This window comes from Amphibalanus amphitrite, unplaced genomic scaffold (genome assembly GCF_019059575.1).
Source record: "Amphibalanus amphitrite isolate SeventyFive unplaced genomic scaffold, NRLGWU_Aamphi_draft 000096F_arrow, whole genome shotgun sequence".
In the NCBI taxonomy this organism is placed as follows: domain Eukaryota; kingdom Metazoa; phylum Arthropoda; class Thecostraca; order Balanomorpha; family Balanidae; genus Amphibalanus; species Amphibalanus amphitrite.
Window position 1 is genome coordinate 957,573 of NW_024881591.1, and position 23,905 is coordinate 981,477.

Sequence of the window (23,905 nt, forward strand, 5' to 3'; positions counted from 1 at the left end):
ACACGGGCCGGCGGCGCCGACTCGGACCGACGCGTCGGCAGCTGGGCGGGTCGTCGGAGCCGACGGCCCGGCCGGTGCGCCGGTCGATCTCCGAGCGTGGTCTAGTCTGGGGGAGTCAGAGCTCGTCGCCAGCTCTCCGGGTGTGTTCCGTGCGAGACACGGAGAGCCAGGGAGCTGCGTCCCTGCTGCGTCTCGGCGCCCGGCGTGGGATGGCCGCCTCCAAAGTGAGTCCATTAGCGATTAGTCGGGCTGTGAGCCGCCGGGCCGGGAGTCGGCGATGGGATGGTGAGTGGACGGGTGGAGCGGGTGAGGCCCGGCGCTCTCACGAGAGGACAGAGCCGCGAGAGTGAAGGGCCCTTTACGAACCCACACGGTGGGAGCGCTGCGCTTCTATCTAGCTATACCGCAGACCAGCTAACATCCTGCTGGAATCCCGCAACCTTCGCGGGCGTTGAACCATCAAACACACAACCGGCCAGGCAAGGCTGTGGTGTGAGGCGGCATACCCTGCCGTTCCAGGTTCAGATTTACACCCCCATGAGACCGCAGCAGGCGCTCAGTGCCGTCCCACCCCGCTCCGTCCGGCGCGGTCAGGTGTGGTTTATGGCCTGAGTCGCAGTCTCCGCGGCTGCCGTCCCGCCGAGCAGCCGGCCGGCGCTCGCTCCCTCGTCTCTCGGTAGGTCCGCAGACGCTCGGTCGGAGCGGCGCGGGGAGCGCGTGCTCACAGACCCGCCACTGGCGCCGTGTCGCCGTGCAAGTCACGCGGAGTTAGCTCCGTCCGTGGCCGCCGGGACTCGTATCCGTCGGCCGCGGGACATGTGAAATATCGTCCTGCGCCGCGCTGGGAGGCCGTGCGGTGCCCGAGGCGATGGCGAGTTTCAGCTTCATCTATCAGAGAAGTACTGTGGTAGCTGCAACTGATGTAACAACCCTCCGTGAAAATCGGACCGTCCGGAAATGTTCTGTCGGCTCCTGACCCGCAGAATTGGTATTTATTTGTCCGGTGGCAGTGTTGTGCAGAAACTATCTACCGCTTGAGCAGTTGAGGTTAAATTGGTAAATTGAAAGAAGACTCATACCTACCAGCCATCTGCTAGTCTATACAAAAGGACTTATTCGCGTAGTTCGCCATCTCTTGCGGTCATACTTGAATGGAGACATTGAAACATAGCTTTCGAAGCAGCATTCTGATCTCTCCTGAATCTTAAGTCATCGTCTATTTCGGCAGACAAAAACGCTGAATGGATATCGATTCGTTACGTTAACACTGAAGTGCTGCATGTATTGATTTTATGGTCATGTATTGCATACGGGCTTAGAACCTCGCTACTGTCGGCTATAACAATAGCGGTAGGCATTTACATGCCAAGGGCGCACCGGTCAAAGGAGATTCCGGCGAAGTGTTTTTTTTTTTTTTTTTGTAACAACATCAACACCATTAACTCGCCACTAGCAAACACTTGAGCTGCCACAGCTCACGAATTCCTGTGTCAGCGCGTCTTTTGTATCGGCCGATAACAAGCTGCGCTCGGTCGTCTGGCTGGGTGCGGCGGTGCATTTTTCTTTCACTGCGGAGCCCCACATCACGCCACGTCCATCCCGAGGCGGCGGCGGCGATCCGCTGAATGCTGCGGCCTCACCCATGTCACGACCCCGGCTGGCGCGCCCAGTCCCGCCGAGCGCTGACCTTGCCGACTATACCCGACCTCTGTCCTGCACGGCGGGGGGTGTTTAGGGGTGGGGCTGAGAGAGCGCCTCAGCTCAACACCTCAGTCCCGGCGGGAGACGGATGCCCGCACCAGCTGGTCAGTGGCCGTGTCAGCGGGGGAAGGGTGTGATGGCGATCGGACCAGTGATAGCTTTATACAACATATCGTAAGTCACCATGAGCTCGCAGCTACTTCATTAGAGAACGTATCAGCCAGCGGCAGAGCGAGCGTATGGTGATTTAAGGTGACAGCCCCTTTCAGAGCGCGCCGAGCCGGATTGACGAATGACCTATAAAAAGTAGACGAAGTAAATGGTTGGTATAATGCCATATTAAAGCCGGCGCGAATTGCCTGAAATTGACTTTGTAAGATTCTGAAGGTTATACCTAGGTAGATGACTGGCATATCATTTTCATTCCGTTTCCGTCCGTCCTTCGACGATCCAGGCGAATCATGAATGTTTGATGTTGGTGATTGAAATACGATGCTTTGTGAATAGTTCCAAAATTATGAATGATGAAAAGGTCAACGGTGCAGGTACATTGTCATTGGTAACGAGGAACGCCGTGAACGATCATTATAATTACTCGTGACCGATAGAATACCATGATACAGTTCGACGAGCGAGCACTTTTCCTTATCAAATCCGTACAGTTCCAGGGGCTCCACCACGGTTTAAAGATTAGGGGGTCCGATCTAAAAATTCACACCCTTATGCATTAGGTGTTCGATTAAAAATCCACACCCTTATAAATTAGGTTGCAATACAGAAGTGAGATGAACGAGGGGGTCCGGACCCCCGCGAGCCTCGGTGGCGGAGCCCCTGTACAGTTTTATATTTAAGCCACCAACGTAACCAGCTAAAGCAAAACGATGCAATAAGTTGGCCAGATAGCAATAATGGCTCCTCGTTACCAGAGACCAATTAAGTCACCGAAAAGCCACCATGTCGTCTGCGAACTTCGGTCGATAACATATTGAACCAGGAGCTCTGGCACTAAATGAGCTCGGACTAACTCCACGACCCGACGGAGACAGCCAGAAAATATGTGAGAAGTTCGGGTAGCCTGGTTTATCATCCCGATTACTTTGCTCAAACATGAGAATGGGACAAAACTTTGAAAAGTTCTTCATTTTCATTTATGCATCACGTTCGTCTATCCCATTTTGAGGACTCATCCACGAGTAAGTCCATGCCTTTCTGGCACCAACTCTCCTCCTGCTGGACAATGGTTAACTGGACAGTGATCAATGCCGACTCTATCTCCGGGCAGAATCAGAACCCCCCAGCGCGGGTCCCTGTGACACCCCCGGGCCCGCTGCGGAGCTGTTACACCCGTGTCGCGGGAGACATGTAATGACCGGTGCGAGCGGCGCGGACCTCCTCTGCGGGGGCGCTAATTGAAATCGATACCGGCGATGGCCTTCGGTCCGTGTGCGGTGTGAGAGCCGGCGGCGCGTCCACTGAGGCCGTGCAGCGCTGCAGGACGGCCGTTTGGTGTCACCGAGCAGCGCTGGCAGTGTTGGCTTTACAACCGACAGCGCTAATTCCCACCCATAATGGCCATGTAATTTGTCAGCTGCCCTTGCTGGGAATGTGTGAGGGTTGGTCAAACCGAGTGGTAACATAAAGACGATTTTCCAGCACGTGATATAAGGGCCCCCGAGAGGACGATTTCTGCACCGAACACGGACGTGCGAGATAAGAGACCGTCCCCAAGTGAAAATGGCCCACCATTTACCAGCACGTTACAGACCCATTAGTTGTCTGCTCTGACCGATCCTCAGCCGTTCGGCTCTTCACTGAACCGCTTCATCACCGCTTCATGCGAGCATTGCGTGGCGCGCGGGGATTCGCGTGCTGCGTTACGTGTCGGTTCCCACCGTTCCATGGCGATCAGTGCCGCAGGAGGTGCCAGGAGTTAGTGAAACGCGTCCAGACGCGCTCCAGGCCATCCAAAGCCCTCACGCTCGCCCACGGCAACCCCCGGGCATCACAGGCGTAGGAGATAATAGTTCCGTCAGTTCTGTGATAGCCTGGTTTTACCGAATATTAATGCGATTAGACGTCAGTGTGATCGGTGCCGATCGTCTGATCGACTGAGTGGGCGGGGCGGGGCGTCCCGTGGAGACCGCGCTACTGTTCGGTTCTACGGTTTGGATTGGACTCGGCAGGTTGTACCTCGACTGAAGGCACATAGAACAGTATCGCCGAGATTCCAGAAGCAGCAAAATGACAGCAGTCACGCAGTTGTCAAGCAGGAGGCTCTGTTCATTGTTCAACCAGCGTGTGTGGTACGTTGTTCGTCAGTTGTCACGACGGAACTAATAACAGTCGTCGTCGCATTCCGCACGCAAAACAGGCCTCCATCATTCAGCAGAAATGCGCCTTTGTCAGCCGCTTTTGTCATTTGAACCGTCCTCACTCGAGACAGCGCCGACACTCAGCTGCGAAACAGCGGATGTGCATTAGAAACTGAAACTCACGTCTGCCAACAACGCCACGCTCCGCGACGGGTCCCGCACTGTCTCCGGCTCTCACAATGGTAACCCTGTCTGGCGGAGGACTGAACACACGGCAGACCGCTCTCCGCAGCTCAAGGGGGTGCCGCGCCCCCGACGGACACTCCCAGTGTCGCAGAGAGGACCGCTGCTGATGGCGCACTGTGGTCATCCAGCCCACGCACTGAGCCGCGCCTGTCCGCCGGTCCAGGAGGCCCACACCTCGGCATGTATCGGCTGTCTGGGCCGCCCTGAATGACCGCCCAGAGGAGCGGCAAAGCTCATGGTCGTATGCGTCACATACCCGAATCCCTGCCATCCGATCGGTGGATCTGTGGAAGCTGGGAGAGTTCAGCTATTTGCTATGAACTTCCATATTTGCTGCAAGCCGATAAAAAGGATTAAGCTTAATACTCCAAAAGCAATATCAACACCAATAAAGCTGCACCAGGTGCAATCCACCGGCTGATGTCGCCATTATGGTGCGCCGCGATCGTCCCGATGCGCCACGTTCGTCTCTGTTCCGCCATCGATTGGCGCCCGGCCGGCTGCCGGTGCGAGATTCGCTGATCGATCATAGTGACGCCGCGCCCGAGAGCCGGTTTGATAAATGGTGGACACCGGGCGGTGGGCGGGTGCCGGCGGCGCGCGGCCCACCAGGCGCACGGTGCGTGGAGGTGCCAGCCTGAGGTCGGTGCTGTTGCCGGCTGAGGTCGCCCCTGCCCGCTAGGTGTAAGAGCTGGGAGGCTCTGGGCCAAGAAGAATGAGCTTTTCATTGGCTGCTAAATGCAGACGTTTGAGACTGGAGAAACAAGTATTTTCTGTCAGCGCCGAGGGACATTACCAGCATTAGCAAGACCACATTTACGCCATCGATTGTATTTTATCGATGGTATCGAATCATCGATCACTTATTATGATTGACACTTCTTTAATGACATTTAATTTCAAATTTTGGTTGCTTTGGGGTTCTTTCAGTTTGAATGTAGTGCTTTTATACGCCTAAATGGCAATTGGCATTTAGGTCACTTTCTTCGCTAAGCCGTCATAAGCCTTCAGAGAGCCTTGTCAACATGGAAGAGATGACTGGGATATCCAGCGGACGGTCAACGACCGCAGGAGCGGGCTGAACGTGGGTAGTTGGAGTACTATGGCTAGAGTCACGATTACCCCCAGGTGTGTTTGGGAGCGGGGAATGAGTGCTTACTTCGGCCCATACACAGGGATACGGGCGAAAAAGAACACCTTCGCCCGTGCAGAGTGCAGGCCATGCTGGCTGCAGCAGCCACGGCTCGGCGACTTCCGGGACGTTGCAGCATCCCTCTTAAGTGCACTCCTCCACGGTCTGGGACACAACAGAGCCAGGGCGCTGACCCCGGACTATGCTGGAAGGAGTGTTGCAGGGACGAGTTACGGCCACTCCTCTCTTCCTCCACATCACTCTCCTCCCCGATCGTAGCGACGGCGTCGGTGCGGCACACAGAGCCTGCACTGGGCCTCACAGGGTCGTCGCCGGGCGCGGACCCCGAGCGTGGGTCGGTCTCCGGCGCATCCCGCGCGCGCAGAGCGCCAATGCGTGGGTGACTGCAGCTGAATGGGCGGCCAGCGGCCAGTGACGTCAACTATGCAGATACACACAGGAACCCGGCGCCAAGGCCGGCAATCGCAACACCGGCAGAGGTATGATGCCGCCATGAATTACGACAAATGGGCCCTAACAGCCCTCAATGAGGCTCTGCGGCTGAATCCATGGCCAGCGATCGTTCGTACGGTGCATTATGATACTCGTACCGCCTCCACAGTGAGAAGGGTTAGTCTATGGGATGTTTAACTAAATCAGCTGCTGATGGCAGGCGATCACGCTATATACGCCCCGAATCCACCAGACATTTGCATCAGTCTGAATGGAAAATGCCGCAGAGAAATGCAATCATCCATCAATGTGAGTGGAAAGATACCGCTGAGAAATGCAATATTGCATCGATTTGAATGGAAAATACCGCCGAGAAATGCAGTCTTCCGCTGTCCCTTATCCAATGAGGCGTGGCACGATTGGTATCGTTCATTCATGAAGCTATATCCTTGATCAACGCTCTTGAACATTTAGCACATAGGTACACTCGGGGGCAGATTGATGTTCCACAACTCTTTATCCACCGGGTTCCTATGGCTCAGCATTGGCAGCAGCCGCCTGGTACCGGTAGACTGTGCCGCTTCACTTACTTGTCAAGCGGCACAACCTACCCACCCGTATGACACCGGTCTGGGTCGGTGGCTGGAAGGTGATGTGGGCCGCCTGTGACGTCAGCGCAGCGGTGAGGGCCGAGCCCGGAGGCATGGCTCGGGTCGGCGCGGCGCGGCGGCTGGCGAGGGCTGGGGAGTGAGGTGGGGTGGGAGCACGGACCATCTCGCGGCTGAGCGAGTGTAGTTAACTTTCGCGCCTCAAGGCGCCAATTATTCTACCTAACAATTGTGCTAAAGCAGTTGTTAAAATATCCTATCCCCAAGACAGCGCCTATCATCATGCTTGCCATGCACATTACGACACACTTAAGCGGGGCAATGGGACAGCCGATAGAACTTATATGTCACTCGTGCATCGAGGTGCGGAGCTATATTTTGTATATCATATTAGTATTAAGGCCTTGATTGAGCAGATTGGTGTCATTGTTTCGCACGGCAATCGTCCAGAGACGTGGGAACTGGGGGTTATGAGTAGTGCCGCAGCCAGCGCCCCAATTTAACCCTATTCCTGGCGGGGGGGGCCTCAGGAGCCCCCCCCCCCCTGAGGTTTTTTGGTTATATCTCCCAAACGCGTTGAGCTAGGAAGCTCAAATTTTCTGACTTTTCCTAAAAGGCTTCTACGCAACATGTCTGAAAATTTTGAGTTGATCTGACCTCAGGTCAGGTCACCAGAGGCGGTTTGGTGACGCTACCTCAGAAAAGTTTGCAATCACGCCAGAGCTAGAGTTTTTGACCGATCAATTTCTTCTCTTCAGGGTTTAGTTAGGGTACCAGTATGTGCAATTTGTTTATCTCGGAATTTTTATATCGGTAACCTAAGGTCGGGTCAATTTCGCGACCTCCCCATTATAAGTCAATGGGGGAAAAATCAACTCCCTGTTTTTACCACTAAAACGGGTCGGAATGGCCCCATATACCATACATGACTTCATATACGATCAACCTTCACTACCTTGAGGTCTGTTTTGCTGTTGGGCAGCTGTGAGGTCATGTGACGTCATCAAAGGTCACCAAAGGTTTTTGGCCAATAACTCCGTACAGGAACAAGATACAGACGCGTGGATGGTCTCATTGTGTTCAGCTCGTCAAGACGCATCGAATGATATACATGATGACCTCGAGGTCACGTGACCTGAGGTCAACCTTTGACCTTGACCTTTGGAGGTCAACATATATATCATTCGATGCGGATTGACGAGAGGATCACGATGATGCCCTTAGTTTGTTCCTATCTTGACTAATTCGAAAGTTATTCGAGAAAAACTCTCTCCATATCTAGCGCCGCCATTTTGACTTTTTCGACCCCTGTGACGTCATCTTTGACCTGACCTGAAAATGACCTTAGTAAAAATTGTAGATCTTGGCCGTGCGTATCCGATGCCGTTTACCGCTTGTCGCTATCTTGCTTCGTTCTCGAGATCTCAGGGGGGGGCCGAATCGGCCCCCCCCGCCAGTTTCTTGTCCCGGCGGAGCCCGCCAGGAATAGGGTTAAAGCGATTATTACTGTTGCTCTAAAATGTGGTCGCAGCCCCGCAATAGCAAACCGTTCTAACTAGGAGCTAAAAAGTCGGCCACTCAGGGGGATTCGAACCGGGCTTCCCCAACCGGCCAATTGACGATACGAACGTTCATCCACTGAGCTACCGAGAATGGTTCTCGTCTGCACAAAACTAAATGACATGCACCCGCTGACCGCCAATGACAGTATTGTGACATTTGATCGCGTTTGACCGCGGCGGGTGGTCGCTGGTCTCAGCAGCTCAGTGGATACACGCTAGCGTCATAGGGTGACCGGTTCGAGATGCCCGGTTCGAACCGTCCCAGGTGCGCGACTTATTTGTTCCTATGCTTTTGGTGGCTGCGACCACACATTAGAGGAACAGTAAGAGTTGCTTAAAGTTGGGACGCCGCGCTATCCAAAAACCCCAGTCTCTGGACGATTGCTGTGCGAAATAATAGACACCAATGAGCTCAATCAAGGCCTTAATACCTGTTATAAACAATGTAGCTCCGCAACTCGATGCACGTGTGATATAAATTCTATCGGTTGTCCCAATGCCAGGTAGAGCAATGTTAGGTAGAATACTTGGCGCCTTGAGACGCGAAAGTTAACTATACACTCTCTCAGCCGCGCGATGGTCCGTGCTCCCACCCCACCTCACTCCCCAGCCCTCGCCAGCCGCCGCGCCGCGCCGACCCGAGCCATGCCTCCGGGCTCGGCCCTCACCGCTGCGCTGACGTCACAGGCGGCCCACATCGCCTTCCAGCCACCGACCCAGACCGGTGACATACGGTGTGGGTAGGCTGTGCCGCTTGACAAGTAAGTGAAGCGGCACAGTCTACCGGTACCAGGCGGCTGCTGCCAATGCTGAGCCATAGGAACCCGGTGGATAAAGAGTTGTAGAACATCAATCTGCCCCCGAGTGTACTACATGGGTCAGTAACCCATTAATTTAAAAGAGCCTGGGATATACCACTTTCGGGATTTTCCGAGGCTTCAGCAAGATTCATCAACCGTTTCATTACCTTTTTGCGTCCAAGCCCCATGAGGGTAATAGGAGTCGTCATTTACACGGTCGTTTGGTGGCCGTATTATCATCACTGCCATTTTCTCCGGTCGTAAAACAACGATCACGGCTGAGACCCCCCCCCCCCCTCCTATGGCGTGTGTCGTCACCCGCGCGCCGTGACCTTCGTAAGCCATTGTCGCCGGCCGTCAAGGACCGACAGCAGAACAATGTACCGTGCCGCTACCGGCGGGTGCCCAGCGGGCTGAGCGCCGGCCCACGGAGGTACTGTTTGTCGGACAACACGCTCCATCACTGCTGTGACAGTGTCAAACACGCCGGGCCGTAGGCAGAGCAGATGCCAGGCCGGTCCGGCTGGCAACAATGCGAATCGTGCCTGCGTGGGCACGTACACAACGGGTGCTGGCTGGGTTCTTCAGGAAATCTTGGCCAATGGAAACCTGTGTGCCGTCCGCACACAAAGCCACATAGTGGTGATAATTGCAAGTCAATCACGTAGAAATAGTCATGGAACAATGGAACAATTAATGCCATTAGACTGTAAAAATGGCCAATGGCTATCAAAACACCAAAGGTCATTGCAAGCTCACTATCAAGGATGCGAGGCCCCTGGTTATAGGTAACCAGTGGCCATCAATCGCGGAATCCCTGAGCTGCTGAGAAGCTACATAGCTATCCCTTGCGTGCCGTGCCAGCTCAGACCTGCAGTCGCGACCATCGGGCGTGTCTGAAGAGCGGAGTCGCTCCGGCGGTTTATGGCCCCTCGGCAGTCGAGTGCTGGGCGTGGTCCGGAGGTGTTCGGGCCGGGTACGAGGTGGTATTCTGCCTGCAGACAGGACACCGGATGGGGTGTGGTGAAAGAGACGAACAGAATAGGCGAGCAATGCTGGCGTTAGTTTGATGTTTGGAGTTGACACTGCAAAGTGTTCGGCACAAGCTGAGCAACAAATGAGCCAGCAGTCTTTGTTTCTGGGAGCTAGGCAATCAACAGAGGTCATTATTTGTCAGTTTGGTGAATATAACTTGCATAAGTTTATTTTATTTTCCAGTCGTGCGCTTCGTTCATACCAATAACTTATATACCTAATTTTCTTTTTTTTCCAGTCGTGCGCTTCGTTCATCCCAATGTCCGACGGGCGAACTCGGCTCTCCAAGTCACCGCCCAAGACCCAGTACGACCACATCGACGAGCACGCGGCTCTCATTGGCCTCCAGGCGCTCTCCTTGAACCTCGAGTCAGCCAACAGGGGATCGGAGCCCATCAAACCCCAGAAGAAGTGTCTCAAGCCGCTGAAGATTTCCACAACGCGCAAGACACCCGAGAAGCATGTATCCATCAGGTGAGTCTGATATGAACGATAAAAAGCTACTCGTTTGAAAACATATTTAAGTCATCAGTCAGGCTGTAAAATGCCTTGCCATCAGCTCATACCAACAGGCCACCCGTCACACAATTAGGCTCATATCTAGAAAGTAAAAACTTATATCCTTTCACGGATGCATCTACCTGTCTTGACATGAGGGCCTGCCCTTCCTTTTCGACAGCCCGATGTCGGCGACGCCTCGCAGCAGCGGCAGCCTCTCGGGCGGCAAGTTCCGCACCTCGCCGTGTCGTAGCGACTCGTCGGGTTTCCAGAGCCTTCCGAGCCCTGTCAGCGCCGGCTCCCACTGCGGCAGCCACATCAGCGACGGCGAGCGGCTCTTCACCAACCACAGCAACGTCCAGGTCATGACCAGGTGGGTGTCAGCCGCGGCCACTGCTGCGGGGCGCCGGAGGGCTGACCCCGGAGTGGGGAAGGAAAATGGTAAACGGACTTGCCCGATACTCGCACGTGGCTACCCATTTCTTAACGACGAGGGCTGAAGCTTCAAATTTCCTTTTAATTAGTGGTATGGGGAAAAGGGTTTTGATTAGTTTCCAAATATGAGCAGCCAGTCGGTAACAACATCTCTCTATCCCTCTCCTCCACAAGAAAAACCGGTGTCGTGATGTCTCCATGACCCACGCCGTCAAGTCATAATCTCAGCTTTATCCTCCTTAACTGGAAATACTGGCCATTCAGCTGCTGGAAGCCGACAAGCTAGATTTGCACACCATATCTACGCCCACCAGCATCTTCTCATTAGACGTACACAATCATTAGACGTACACAAGGCATGCGGGCCGGACGGTCTTAGTGCACGAATTTTATCAGAGTGTGCAGACGAATTTTCAGTGCCATTAACCAAGCTCTGTACTTTGTCTTTTGCCCAGGGAAAGTTCCCCTTGGTCTGGAAACGGGCTAATGTGGTGCCGATTTTTAAGAAAGGTGACAGGAAAGACCCGGCCAATTACCGCCCTGTGTCACTTTTGTCAATTTGCTCCAAAATTCTCGAGCGAGTAGTGTGTGACCAGTTACTTGTGCACGTGGCCCCTGTGTTGTCTCCGGCTCAGCACGGGTTCCTGGCCGGACGCTCCTGTGAGACCAACCTGACCTGCCTCGTCAAGCAGTTGTGGGACGCTATCGCCTCGGGCCATCAGACTGATGTTATTTACACCGATTACTCCTCTGCCTTTACCAGCGTTAACCATTCTCTTCTCCTGCACAAACTTCGTCACTCCTATCATCTTTCCGGTTCTGCCCTGCGGTGGTTCGAGTCTTACCTCTGTGGGAGAGAGCAGCGAGTGGTGGTCAACGGGAAGACGTCTGGCTGGGCCCGTGTTGGGTCGGGCGTGCCGGAAGGCAGCATATGTGGGCCGATCTTGTTTATTTTATTCTGCAACGATTTACCATCTTACCTGAACTCGTCGTGCCTCATGTATGCTGATGACATGAAACTGCTCCGCCCGGTTCGCACGCTTGATGACGCTGTCGCCCTTCAAAACGATATACACAAATTCTGTACATGGTCAACTACTTGGAAGCTGCAATTGAATCCCACAAAATGTAAACAGATTACATTCACTCTCCGCACTAAACCAGTCCATTTCGACTACTCCATCCATGGGATCACCTTAGATCGTGTATCTGTGATGCGCGATCTGGGTGTGCTCATGGACTCAAAATTAACTTTTGGGCCTCACGTCGACGGCGTCGTCGGGAGTGCGAACCGGGCGCTTGGCGTGTACTTGCGCTCGCTGCAGACCTCTCGTGCTGCGAGGGGGAGACGGTTTCGACCTGAGCCTCTTATCACTGCTTTTAATGCCCACGTTCGCTCTGTGATAGAATTCGGTAGCATAGTATGGGCTGGGGCCTCAAAAACACATATACAGCGTCTGGAACGTATCCAGCATAAGATGCTCATCTGGCTGGCAACTCATTCCACACGGCCCTCTCAGTCTCTCGATTACCATCAGCTTCTGTCTCATTTTGGTGTGAGTTGTATTCGGGCAAGGTTGGTGCAGCGCGATCTCACTTTTCTTCATTCGGTGTTCTCTGGTCGCATTAGGTCCACCGATATTGTTGGGATGTTTGGATTGTGTGTTCCATGTAGGCGGACTCGAGGACGGGCGATACTGCACGAACCCACCGCAAGGGTGGAAACGATAAGGGCCGGAATGTTTTGTCGCTTACCGAGACAAGTGAACGGCATGTACGAACATGTGGCATCTGTGGACCTATTCGCCAGTCGAGGAACTTTTATGAAGTCTCTTAGAGCCTTCTTAATCTCTCTGACATGACTATACGTACCTATATTTGACAACCCATGAGCACATGTATTTATAGGTTTTAGTATCGGACTGCGTCTGTAAATGGGTGTCATACCTGTGGGCGTTCAAATAAATACATACATACACATACATCTTAACATCACAACAACTAAGAAGATTACTTGACATAGTCAACCGCTTAAGCTTTTCAAATGTCTGAAAATCTTTAACACATTAAAAACTGGCATGCTTCTAAGCCCAGCTTATCACTGAAAACTTGACTGATTTGTTCTAAAAAAAAAAACGTCAACGATATCAAACAATATACGATTAATATTTTCCCGTAATAAGAAGTGGAAATATAAAGTTATCGATCAAAATGGCACTAGAAACATACGTGATAAAATGAGCGGTTAAATTCCCTTCGAATCAAATCTATTGTATACGGTACCTATATTATACCTATATGTAACTGGCGAAAACCCGCAATGACTCGTCCTACAATACCTCGGTGCCGTCCTACTGAAATCAACGCCGCAATTAATTTGGATCAACAAAGTAAACATGATCAGTATGAACAGTGAAAACTGAACATGTATGAAATGCATAAATGGGTATTTACATAGATGCAGAGTAGAACTGCCCACCTGCATTGTGACGGAGCAGTGATGTTTGTGGGCTTCAACTGTTGGCTTCGTGATTTTGGGGCGTGCCAGTTTAGTTTAATTTACACGGACTTGATTGCTTTCTGAGGCCTGGCGTTACTCCTGGGGGTAAGCCACGGATGAGTAATGACGGCTGTCAGACGCTCAGTCAGCTCGTATTTCTCTGGGAGTTATTGATTGTGGTGGCTTGTGTTACACCTGAGGGCCGATCCACCCACCTTCAACTCGAACCTGGATGGTGATATCCACAGAGACCTAAAAAACGCCATTTGATTTTCACCATGCATGCCAATCGCAGTCATTGACAGACACCACTGTTGATAAAAAGCACAGGCAACAAAACAAACAAAATAATTTAAACCCTTCACAAATAAACTGAACTGACTCATGAATGACACCACCATGCCCGGAGAAGTTCACAAATATCGCGTCTGACCCTCTCACCTTGCCGGCCCAGATAGATGAGCGGCGGAAGGCGGGCTAACACTGATCGATCGAGTCTCCCGGGCGGCCGACAGAGGCCACCTAAATGGAAATCGAGATCAGACAGGCGCGAAAAGGCACGAACGTGTGCGCGAAAATTGTAACTTATTACGCAGAGAACAAGTGGCGCACCTAATTTATTTTAGTCAATGGGAGCATAGGCAGCTTCACAAAACTTCCGACATGGTTACTGCATTTTCAAGTTAGCAAATATGCTATATATTCTCATTCAATCATTCGTTCGTTCGTTCGTTCGTTCGTTCGTGTTCGTTCGTTCGTTCGTTCGTTCGTTCGTTCGTTCGTTCGTTCGTTCGTTCGTTCGTTCATTCATTCATTCATTCATTCATTCATTCATTCATTCATTCATTCATTCATTCATTCATTCATTCATTCATTCATTCATTCATTCATTCATTCATTCATTCATTCATTCATTCATTCATTCATTCATTCATTCATTCATTCATTCATTCATTCATTCATTCATCGGTAAATATTCAAATTTACGTTTAAGACACATTTGCATGAGTCTTTCCCTCCCACGCGTTGATATTTTTGAGGATATCTGCCATTTTTCGGTGGCCATCCTCAATTCTTGCGCGTCGGGATCAATTATCCACCTCATTGGCCGTACCCCGACAGCTTAGCTGTGTGTAACCGTCACAAAGCAATAGCTAGTCCCACCAGAATACAACAAACGACTTCCTTCGTCACTCAAGGTCCGTCAAAGGCTCTGGGGGGATGTATTCAGCTTGAAATGTCGGTAATTACTTGTGGCCGCCGCGTCTTCGGAATCCACAATTTCCGTCGTACTGACCGCCGCGCCGGCTGGCCTGTCTGCCATTTCACAGTGACAGTGCCGAGTCTCTCAGCACCCACGGCAGCAGCACCGGCAGTGTGGCCGGCGGCCGCGGAGCGCGCCGGTCCCGCTCGCGCCAGAGCACGCCGCAGCCGCGCCAGGTGACGCCGCGGTCGCGCCAGGACAGCCAGAGCTCGTTGGCCGGCTCACTGGAGGAGTACGCCACCGTGTTTGAGGTGCAGAACATCCTCCGCAAAGGAGAGCTCGTGGAGGTGGGTGCTGTTGTGATGCATTACTGCTGTATTTAGTGCCACTTGGTCACCACTTTACACCCACAGACAGCTATGACAGATAGGACAATGTCGTTGCTCAGTATGTTTGCCGAGCTGAGAGCTCAACACATCGCCAAACCTCCAGCATGATCACTGCAGGGCCTCGGCTAAGGAATTTTGACTGGTGGGCCACTTGGGCAGCGACATGGACTGACCTTCGTAGCCAAAGCCCCCCCCCCAATTTTCGATTTCTCCCCAGATTTCGACCACTTTATTCTGCAAAAAAAAAAACGTCAGGATGGCATATAAAATGTAAAAAAACGGGCCTCGACCCCTCCCCCGACTCTTCAGAGAGAGGAGAGAGTACCTAGAGAGTAGGGACCCACAACCCTCTCAGTGGTGATACTCCGGCGGTGCACATAAAATCGCACAAGTATGCACAAAATATTGACGCAGATAAAACTTTGGACAATAACTTACGGTCGGTCGGATGTTCAAAATCAGCGAGCCCTGAGTGGATCGCTCGCCGACTAGTCGGAGATTCGGAAGCGGTCGGACGGGATCGGGCGTTGTCGGGTGGATCGGGAGGAATTGTGAACAGCACGATTGCAGCTTTAGTAAAGTGGGTTGCAGCGGGAACCCCAAAAGGGGGTTGTAGCAGCAGCCCCAACATCTCTGAAAATGATCATTAAGGCTATTGGTGTCGCATGGAAAAGAATTGACTCAAAAGCCCAAGCGCACTGTGCAACCCTAATATTTTTCTAAAAAACTAAGTTATGTACGCTTTTGGTGAACAGTGTCCCAAACTTCAGATTTCTCTTTGGTGTCTGAGTGGAAAATTCTAGCTACCCAAAATGTGAGAGTGGAAAATTATCCATTCTTATTCTTGAGTGTCATCTTCAGCCCAAATGAGAAAAAACCCCTCAATGCAAGTGCTGCCCCCAGCGCATTGCCCCCCCCCCCCCCATTATTGTGATGCCGCCCCCGCCTAGCAGTGCGGTGCCGCCCCAGCGTACGCCACACCGACGGAACGATCACTTTTAAAACTATCAGAGATTGATAAGACTAAGAATATGTATAAAATGTTTATCTCGGACTTTTGATATCCATGACCTAAGGTCAGGTCAATTTTGCGACTTCTCCATTAGGTATAAGTCAATTGGAGAAAATTAAAATGCGCCTCTTTTGGACGAATGTGGTTCAAAACCCTCTCAAACATCGGTACATAGGTAAACATAACACATTGAATCGATAAAATGCACCTGTGACCCTTCTGTGTGCCCCTGAGGTCATCTCAGGTCATGAACGGTCACCAGCATTTCTTTGGCTATACCTTTTGATAGAGACTTGCTAAAGCGGTGAAAACACGTCAGATGTGTTCAGCTCGACGATACGGATCGAGTGATATGCAGCATGACCCTGTCCATCAAGGTCATGATCTTGACCTGAGGTCAAATTTTCAAAATGACGTTTCAAGGTCAACGTATAGTTCATTCGACGCGTTTCGACGAGAGGAATACGATGCTGGCAAAATAAATGTCGTCACTGTCTTGAGTCAAAAGCTATTGCAGAAAACGATTTTAATAAAAACTGTTATTTTTGGAGTTGTTTCCCTCTGGAGGCGTGGCAGTCAGTCACTGGAGGCAGTCATGCATGTCCAGAAGTAGGGGCTGCACGCACTAGACATCGAATTGTAAAGGGGATGTGTGGAGAAAAAATCCAGAACGTATGTCAGCGTTCGGTCGCCTCTGACTGCAGTCGCTGCTGGTATGACAATGAGTTGGGATCTCATGGTGGATCTCGTGGTCTTAATTGTTCAAGTCTTTCCTTGATTCCAATTTAGGCAATAAGTCGCAGCGTGTATCCTACATACGTGCGCTCTGATATTCTAAACACGGCAACCCCGGTCGACCACAGGCTGCAGCCCACAGGTCACTTCGGATCAGTGAGTGAGCCCGTATATTTTTCTTTTCTTTTTTTTTTGCAAAGAATAAAGATTCTGCCTATCGATCAACGTATAGTTATTTTACCGTTTCGAATTCGCATGGATGCGTATTTTGAGAATAAAATGTCCGTAGCCTGAGCTCGTTTCCTATATCATGCTAAAAATTCATCTAGATCAAGGTTTTTTGATAAAAAAAAAACACCAGGCTGCAAATTGCATTAATTGGACTTTATGAAAATCAGCGAAAGCTGGTTCTTATGTATTTTGCAACACCTATAGTAAATCATGCATGAACATGACGTTACATTTTAGCCTGACACCCCTGTCACTAGCTGACAATGGCGCCCCTCTCAAGGGAAAAAGTCGCCCCCTCGAGCACCATGGCCCCCCCTTTCGCTGATCTCTGGCTACGCCACTGTCTGCAGCAGATGCTTATGTGACTGCAACCACTCGATCGATCGGAAAGCTTGCAAGAACTTTCGCAGACCTCGATCGGCTGGAAGCCGCCGACACTATCTGTAATTGACAGAGGCAGACGTCTTTCACGATTATGTATTGCATAAAATTTAAAGCCTCGGTCACACTTCACCGGATTGGACCAACGGACGAGAAACGGACGAGAACTGTCAGCGTCCGGTGATGTCCGTTTGTCATCCGTTAATATCCGTTCCATATCCGGTGGTGTCCGGTTGAGCACACCGGACACCACCGGACATGGAAGTACTGTGACGTCACATGGAAATCGAAGTAAAAATCATACAGCAAAGACGTAGGTGGTGGATTTTTTTTTTTAAAGTTGTGGGTACTATAGTCCACCCAAGAGGATATTGCAAACAATAGGTTGAAGTTTTTTCACAAGAATATGTTTCACCGATGGGTACTTTACAGCCTGAAAATGTACGAAATGATCTGCTATTTAAATTTGAAAAGTGAAAAATGTGAAAACTTCGATTTTTCGGAAAATTACTGGTGGGCCAAATCTTTGAGGCTGGTGGGCCATTTCGGGTCACTGGTGGGCCATTTGGCCCACCAGTTAACATGTTAGCCGAGGCCCTGGATCACTGTGTCATCTTCCCGGACACCAATTAATTCTTCGCATCCGGTCTGAAGCGTTCACCCTCCTGAGTCAGTTGGCGTATAATAATCTGCGTCGTAGCAGTCCGTCAGACTCGTCCCTGGAGTAAATTAGACACTCTCCGGCCCCCGCCGCCGCCGCCACTCGGTCTGGTTCGGCCGGCCGCCGCCCCCGTACGGCGGCGCCACCTGCACCTGTGCGGGACTGCGTCCCGGCGGGCGGCGTGTTTTGCCGTTGGCGGCGGGCCTCCCGGACGGGTGATGGCGCGCGCCGCCCCGAGCGGCCGGCCGATGACGGATGCCGTGTCGCTCTGATGACGCGACCTGCCCGGCTGGCGGCCGAGAGGGGCGGGGGCGCCACGGGCCATCCATTACGCCGCCCACAGGCCGCCCACCTGGCGGCGCTCGTCGCGCGCCGTGATGTCATCTGGCGGCGCCCTCCCGGCGGCTTTAGTACTCAACTATTCATGCATGTGTGACTTACACGGCGGTGGCGACACCCACGGTAATAAACACATTTGTTTTTGTTTCCGGCACTCCCACGGCGAGCTGCGCAGAAGCCGCGAAATAACCGCAGAGTGGCGCGGCTGCAGTTATCCACATCAATATTCAGCATGTTCGCCGAGGGAGCACCAATACACTGACAGCTACACAAATGTCTCAGATACATTCAGCTGTTTATTATTCGCCAGAGCTTCTGTACACATTAGTCGCTGAATGTTAAGATAGCTTCAGCTCTTGTGAAGACATCAGCCCCCGCGTTGCTCACTCATGCACAGCGCAAAACAATAAACGAGTGTGCAACGTAATAAAGTCGGATGTTGGAAATGCCTTAGCTAAGTGCCTACAGCGGTAGGGTCTGTATTGATCTGAAAGTGGTTGGTGTATTATTCTGTCGGCAGGGAGTGCTGAGATTTGACCGCAGGAGCCACCAGCAGGCCTACATCAGGGCGCCAGTCAACCTCGGTAAGAAGTCCGCGGCTCGGATGCTGTCTGCTGCGTCGACAATGTGATTCAACACTGTCACGCCACGTTTTATCTGCTGCACATTATTATGCTCTATTTGCCACTTGCGCAGCTTTTTGTGTGTACTGTTTAAGTTTAAGTTTACACCATTCACACGCTATAAATTATTTCGTCCATTTAGTGCACCAAGCGAAAGCCAGCTCTTATTGAGCACGGGCACGGGCCCCTATTACCTCGACCCCGACCTCTCCTCCGAAAAAGTCTCCCGTTGAGAGAAAACGTGTTGTGTGCCGGCCGATCGGCTTAGTGCTGCACACCAGGAGGACGTGTGCTTATTCATGGCGTGATGATGGATACTATAGCGGTGCGGCCACGAACGCTCTGGGGAAATAGCGCCCTGATGGGATCCCATTTGGTGGGAAATAGCTGCACTTACCGCTCTCTCGCCAGAACCAAGACAGATGCATCACTCGACAATCACTTGTGGGCGGAAATGTAGATGACGCACAGAAAATGGGGAGAGTCGTAAACAGAATATAGGAGAAACGCCATTGAGACGATGAAGATGTCAGATGTGTTGTAACGAACAGAGGATGTGGTGGAAGCTTCGAGCTGACATGCTCTCCCTCTCTCTCTCTCTCTCTCTCTCTCTCTCTCTCTCTCTCTCACTCTCTCTCTCTCTCTCTCTCTCTCTCTCTCACTCTCTCTCTCTCTCTCTCTCTCTCTCTCTCTCTCTCTCTCTCTCTCTCTCTCTCTCTCTCTCTCTCTCTCTCTCTCTCTCTCTCTCTCTCTCTCTCTCTCCGCGTTCTCAGACCGCGCTGACGGCCACCTGAAGTGGAGGAACCACCAGTGAGCGCCGCCTCTGCTGCAGAGGACATACCCCTCCTCCCGGACTGCACTCCCCGAGGGTGAGTCAGGTCACTGACCTGGGGACAGGTCAGGGGCGGAGCCGGTCCCTCACCGACTGCAGAAGCTCGGGCGGTGTCACCGCCGCCGCCTCTGAACTCCCAGTCGGTCCTGCCCGGCGGTTTTGTGGCGTGTTTCGTGGAACCGCGCCGCGGCGGATTATGGAGATTAGCACCGCTGCGCCACGTCGGCCGCTGTTTGTGTCATGTAGCCAGATATGGCGCACCTCAGTCAAAATCGACTGGGCGCTAACAGTTCGGATGAGATCAGTCAGCCTGAAACAATGGCTGAGAGCTGATCGGAGCCGATTGCTGACTTGCATCAGCCAAAAACAGACTCATAAACGGTATCTGATGTAAGACGCGGATGCATCGACCGATGTAATTATGACTGGTGGTATTGGATGGGCGGCAGGCGACGGCTTGGTACCGAGATCTCGTGGCGTACCAATACAGCGACCCAAGGCTGATGGCGACTCTGACCTTGCTGTTATGAAGTTCGATGACTTGGCAGTACGCGAAGTGCGCGTTTGGTAGTGTTACGTGTTAGCCCCCGTTGATAGGCAATAAAGAGACAAGCGCGAAATTCCTTCATTTCAAAACCGTTTCAATAAATTAGACACCTGAAGTGCCGCTTAGCCTTTTGAAACACATTAATTGATAGACAGCATTGATACTGCTTATTAACAACAGGCCTCCCCGAAATATGACCGGAAAACATTAATTGGAAATAAGTATATAATCCAAAGGATTAATTAGATCAATGCCAAGCAAACTGATTACCCATTCTCGTTGCTCAGGATTAACGTTTAAATTGTGATTTGGCGGTAAGTTGGGCTGAGAGCCTCTGAGCTTCAAGCGCTAAGCAAGCAGCTGTCCAACTCGAGTACTGGATGGGTAAATTCCGCTACGGTTAGTGTGGCTGTTTGAAATCAATCAGCGCTTCGACTTTGCCAATCGTAGATAGTTCATATCACATCGTCTGTAACAATATGCTGGGCCTTTCCATCTTGGTTCAGTGGGTATCAGCGATGCGCAAGCCACACCGATCACATCCAGAAGCTGCTATACTAGCTGATCATATGCTCGGCATCAAACGGAGGCATATGATCCCCAGACCGTGGCAGCTCGCCTTAGCTACAGCGCGGCGTCGCTACAAATACGGCTGACCCCTGATTGATGCTGCATCGTATCTGCATCATGAGATTCACATGAGCACTGAGCGGGTCCCTCGCGGGGACACACCGGTATGCATTTAAATATATAATACACATGCCTTCAGAGAATGCACGCGACCTAACGGACTGAGGGGCGCATTGAACACGCCAAGACTTCTGAGTGATTTCAAATAGGGTTGCAGGAGCGCATTCTGTCCAGGTGTAGGGATCTGTCAGTGAATACGCATGCGGTCTGCACACGATAGTTACTTTAAGCTTGCGGATTTAAAAACATGCACCAATCATAAAATTCACCTTTGTTTATTGGGACTTTAGGGCGCGCCGACTGCAAATGTCATTTTGCGCCCATTATAACATTCACCTTCATTGTGTTTCGTACTCAATATAAGTGTACGTGTGATGCAAGCAATATATTTGCGCGATATAGTGCACAGATAAAGCAGTGAAGGTAGCATATTCAATTTTCCATAACCGCAGTGCCACAATTTGTCATCAATTCGTTCTCCAATTAGACTCTCTAGGCAGGTCAACAGCACATTGGATAACACATCGTCCGAAAATGCAAGCGTGCTTCATCTAACAAGACGTACTTCTTCTCTTTTCAGATGCACCTGTCCTTGCGTTGATGTAACCACTAAGACAGAACTAACATTTCGGTGTGACTGGAGCTGCGTATGAAGAACTGAATGCGCGGAATGACCTTTGGACGGCCGTCAAGGCCTGAGTCCGTCACTCGCCTCCCGCTCTCCTCGAGTGAACGTCACGTAACGTCACCCAACTGTGTGACGTCGGACGTTAAGTGATGTCATTGTGTGATGTTAGCAATTGTCATGTTAGTGAAGAAAGTGCGTAGTTTTATACCCCAATCGCCTATATCCAACCGCGCCGTGCTGACTAACTGGAAGCGAGTGTCTGAAGGCATGACGAATTTAGGTCAGTCAGTATTTTCGATGGCTACCTACTGAGACAGTTCATCTTTGGCTGACCTACGCTGGAGATCGATGGTGCTACAGATGTCGCTGGCTGTTCGGGGAGCATGATCATGGTGACGTTGAAGAGCGAGCGAAGACGTGACGTGGGCTAGACAGAAACAGCGTGGCTATGTAGTAGACCAGCGTCATTACTTGGTGCGCTTGACCGACAGTTTTACAAGTGAAAGTGTTGCCGACAAATTGCACCTATGCAAGGCGGTACGGGCGAGAGACCCAGCGCTGCTGAGCCGAACCGCCGCCGCGCCGCCGAGCCGAGCGCCGTCCGCGGTCGCGGGACGCTGGCGTCCCCTCTGACCCGGCTGGCCGGCCGGCGCGGCAGGGCGGCTCCCTGTTTGCGTAGGACCGGCCCAGGTCCGGGCCATTGTGTGGGGCACGCACGTGCGCGCCCAGCGTGTGTGTCTTCCGGGTGGAGCGCTGGACGCCCGGGCCATTTTTAGCCTTTTCTGTGTGCTCTGACCGTCCTCAACGCGTCTTGTTTTCACCCCCTGTCGCTGTATATAAGCTAGTTGTAAACACCCCCGGTCCTCACTTCACCTTTCGACTTCGACGGGGACACTGCGCTGCCCCTAGCTCTCTTCCCGGTACGTTTCGCTGCCTTGTCCGCCAAATATAGTGAACTAGAAGACAAAGTGTGTGAGAAGCCCGAGTGAGAAGTGAAATAGTGCGCGGTCTACACACAGATGAGATATTCGACGGAGATGCGGCAGGCGTATCGGTTCCGGTGACCAGGTCTACTGACTATCCTTTTTTCATCCTAAAACATTCCTAAAACTCTCTAAGAAGGGGGTTCCTTTGTCGTCGGCATCCGGCGCTCTATATTTAGGCCCTAACATACTCCCTGAGAGGGGAATTCCTTTGACGTCGGTATCCGGCGCTCTCATAATTTAGGCCCTAACATACTCCCTAAGAAGGGGGTTCCTTTGACGTCGGTATCCGGCGCTCTCTTATTTAGGCCCTAACATACGCCCTAAGAAGGGGGTTCCTTTGCCGTCGGTATCCGGCGCTCTTTTATTAGGTCCAAATATACTTCCTAAGAAGGAGGTTCCTTAGTCGTCGGCATCCGGCGCTCTATCCTGTATCCAATATTTAGTTGTATCTTAACTAGGCTAACGTGATAGGTTATAACATTTATTTTCCCAATTTTCCAATTAAACCATTTTCCTCCGGGATCTCGGTCACCAAACAACCAAATGCTGTGCGATGCGCGATTAAATACAGTCCACACCATGAAAGGAGATTCGAACGAAAGCGTCGCCAACAGAAAGCGAAGATATGCTTTTAAAAGGAAACTATTGATCACGGGCAGACGGAAATGACTAAGAGTGAGACTACTAAGGGCAAATGTATAACAAGTGTGTTCTGAGACACGTAACTGCCCCGAAGCGTTATACCTAATATCGGAGACTGTTGAATGTTGATGCAATGCAGTCGTTTGCCGCGTTCTAACACCATTCACTGATAACGGTGTCCCTGCCGAACCTCGAGTTGGTTCGACATCTATGTAAACGACGGTGTTGACGAACGCGGATTTACCCAGCCGATTCTGGTCAGACCAGTCATTGTTTGGCGATAAGCGATGTCACCCAACAACAGCCGGATAATGCTACACTCGAGCATGCTTGCAGTATGTCTCAACATACGCTTTGTCATGCTAGTGCCAGCACGGGAAAGGGCATCGTCGCCCGTCAATGTTACCTTCAGGCAGTCATAGAATAGAATTCAGCTGAGTGACCATACGCTCGGATCCTGCTAATATTTCCAGTTAAAAAGCCCTTTATAACCTGCATTCGCTGATGAGTCGTTCCATGAACAAGTGCCAAATGTGTGTAAAGCGTGGCGGCTGGTGCAGGCTAATGAAAATAACTATTAACATGAAATAAATGCTGTAAATGTGACAAAGGTATGTTTTCTTTCCAATTCGAATTAATTAAAAAGAAAGCTTCTAGCTGAAAATAAAGTAATAATGGTTGGATATGCACCTTTTCGCAGCCGTGAACTATGATGTTAAAATA

The 23,905-nt window shown here is 51.5% G+C and overlaps 1 protein-coding gene across 1 annotated transcript; it reads left to right on the top strand.

Annotated features, from left to right (window-relative positions):
- Positions 1-23,792, top strand: LOC122380300. The gene is made up of 8 exons (XM_043363349.1): positions 1-224; positions 10,088-10,323; positions 10,529-10,720; positions 14,614-14,833; positions 18,755-18,818; positions 19,631-19,726; positions 21,507-22,061; positions 23,160-23,792. The coding sequence occupies exons 1-6, from the start codon at positions 210-212 to the stop codon at positions 19,669-19,671; spliced, it is 768 nt and encodes a 255-aa protein (XP_043219284.1). The 5' UTR covers positions 1-209; the 3' UTR covers positions 19,672-19,726; positions 21,507-22,061; positions 23,160-23,792.
- Positions 23,793-23,905: the final 113 nt, after the last annotated feature.

Coding starts and splice junctions, on each gene's coding strand:
- LOC122380300 (XM_043363349.1), top strand. Junction 10,324..10,528: donor GAGAAGCATGTATCCATCAG/GTGAGTCTGATA, acceptor CCTTTTCGACAG/CCCGATGTCGGCGACGCCTC. Junction 10,721..14,613: donor AACGTCCAGGTCATGACCAG/GTGGGTGTCAGC, acceptor GCCATTTCACAG/TGACAGTGCCGAGTCTCTCA.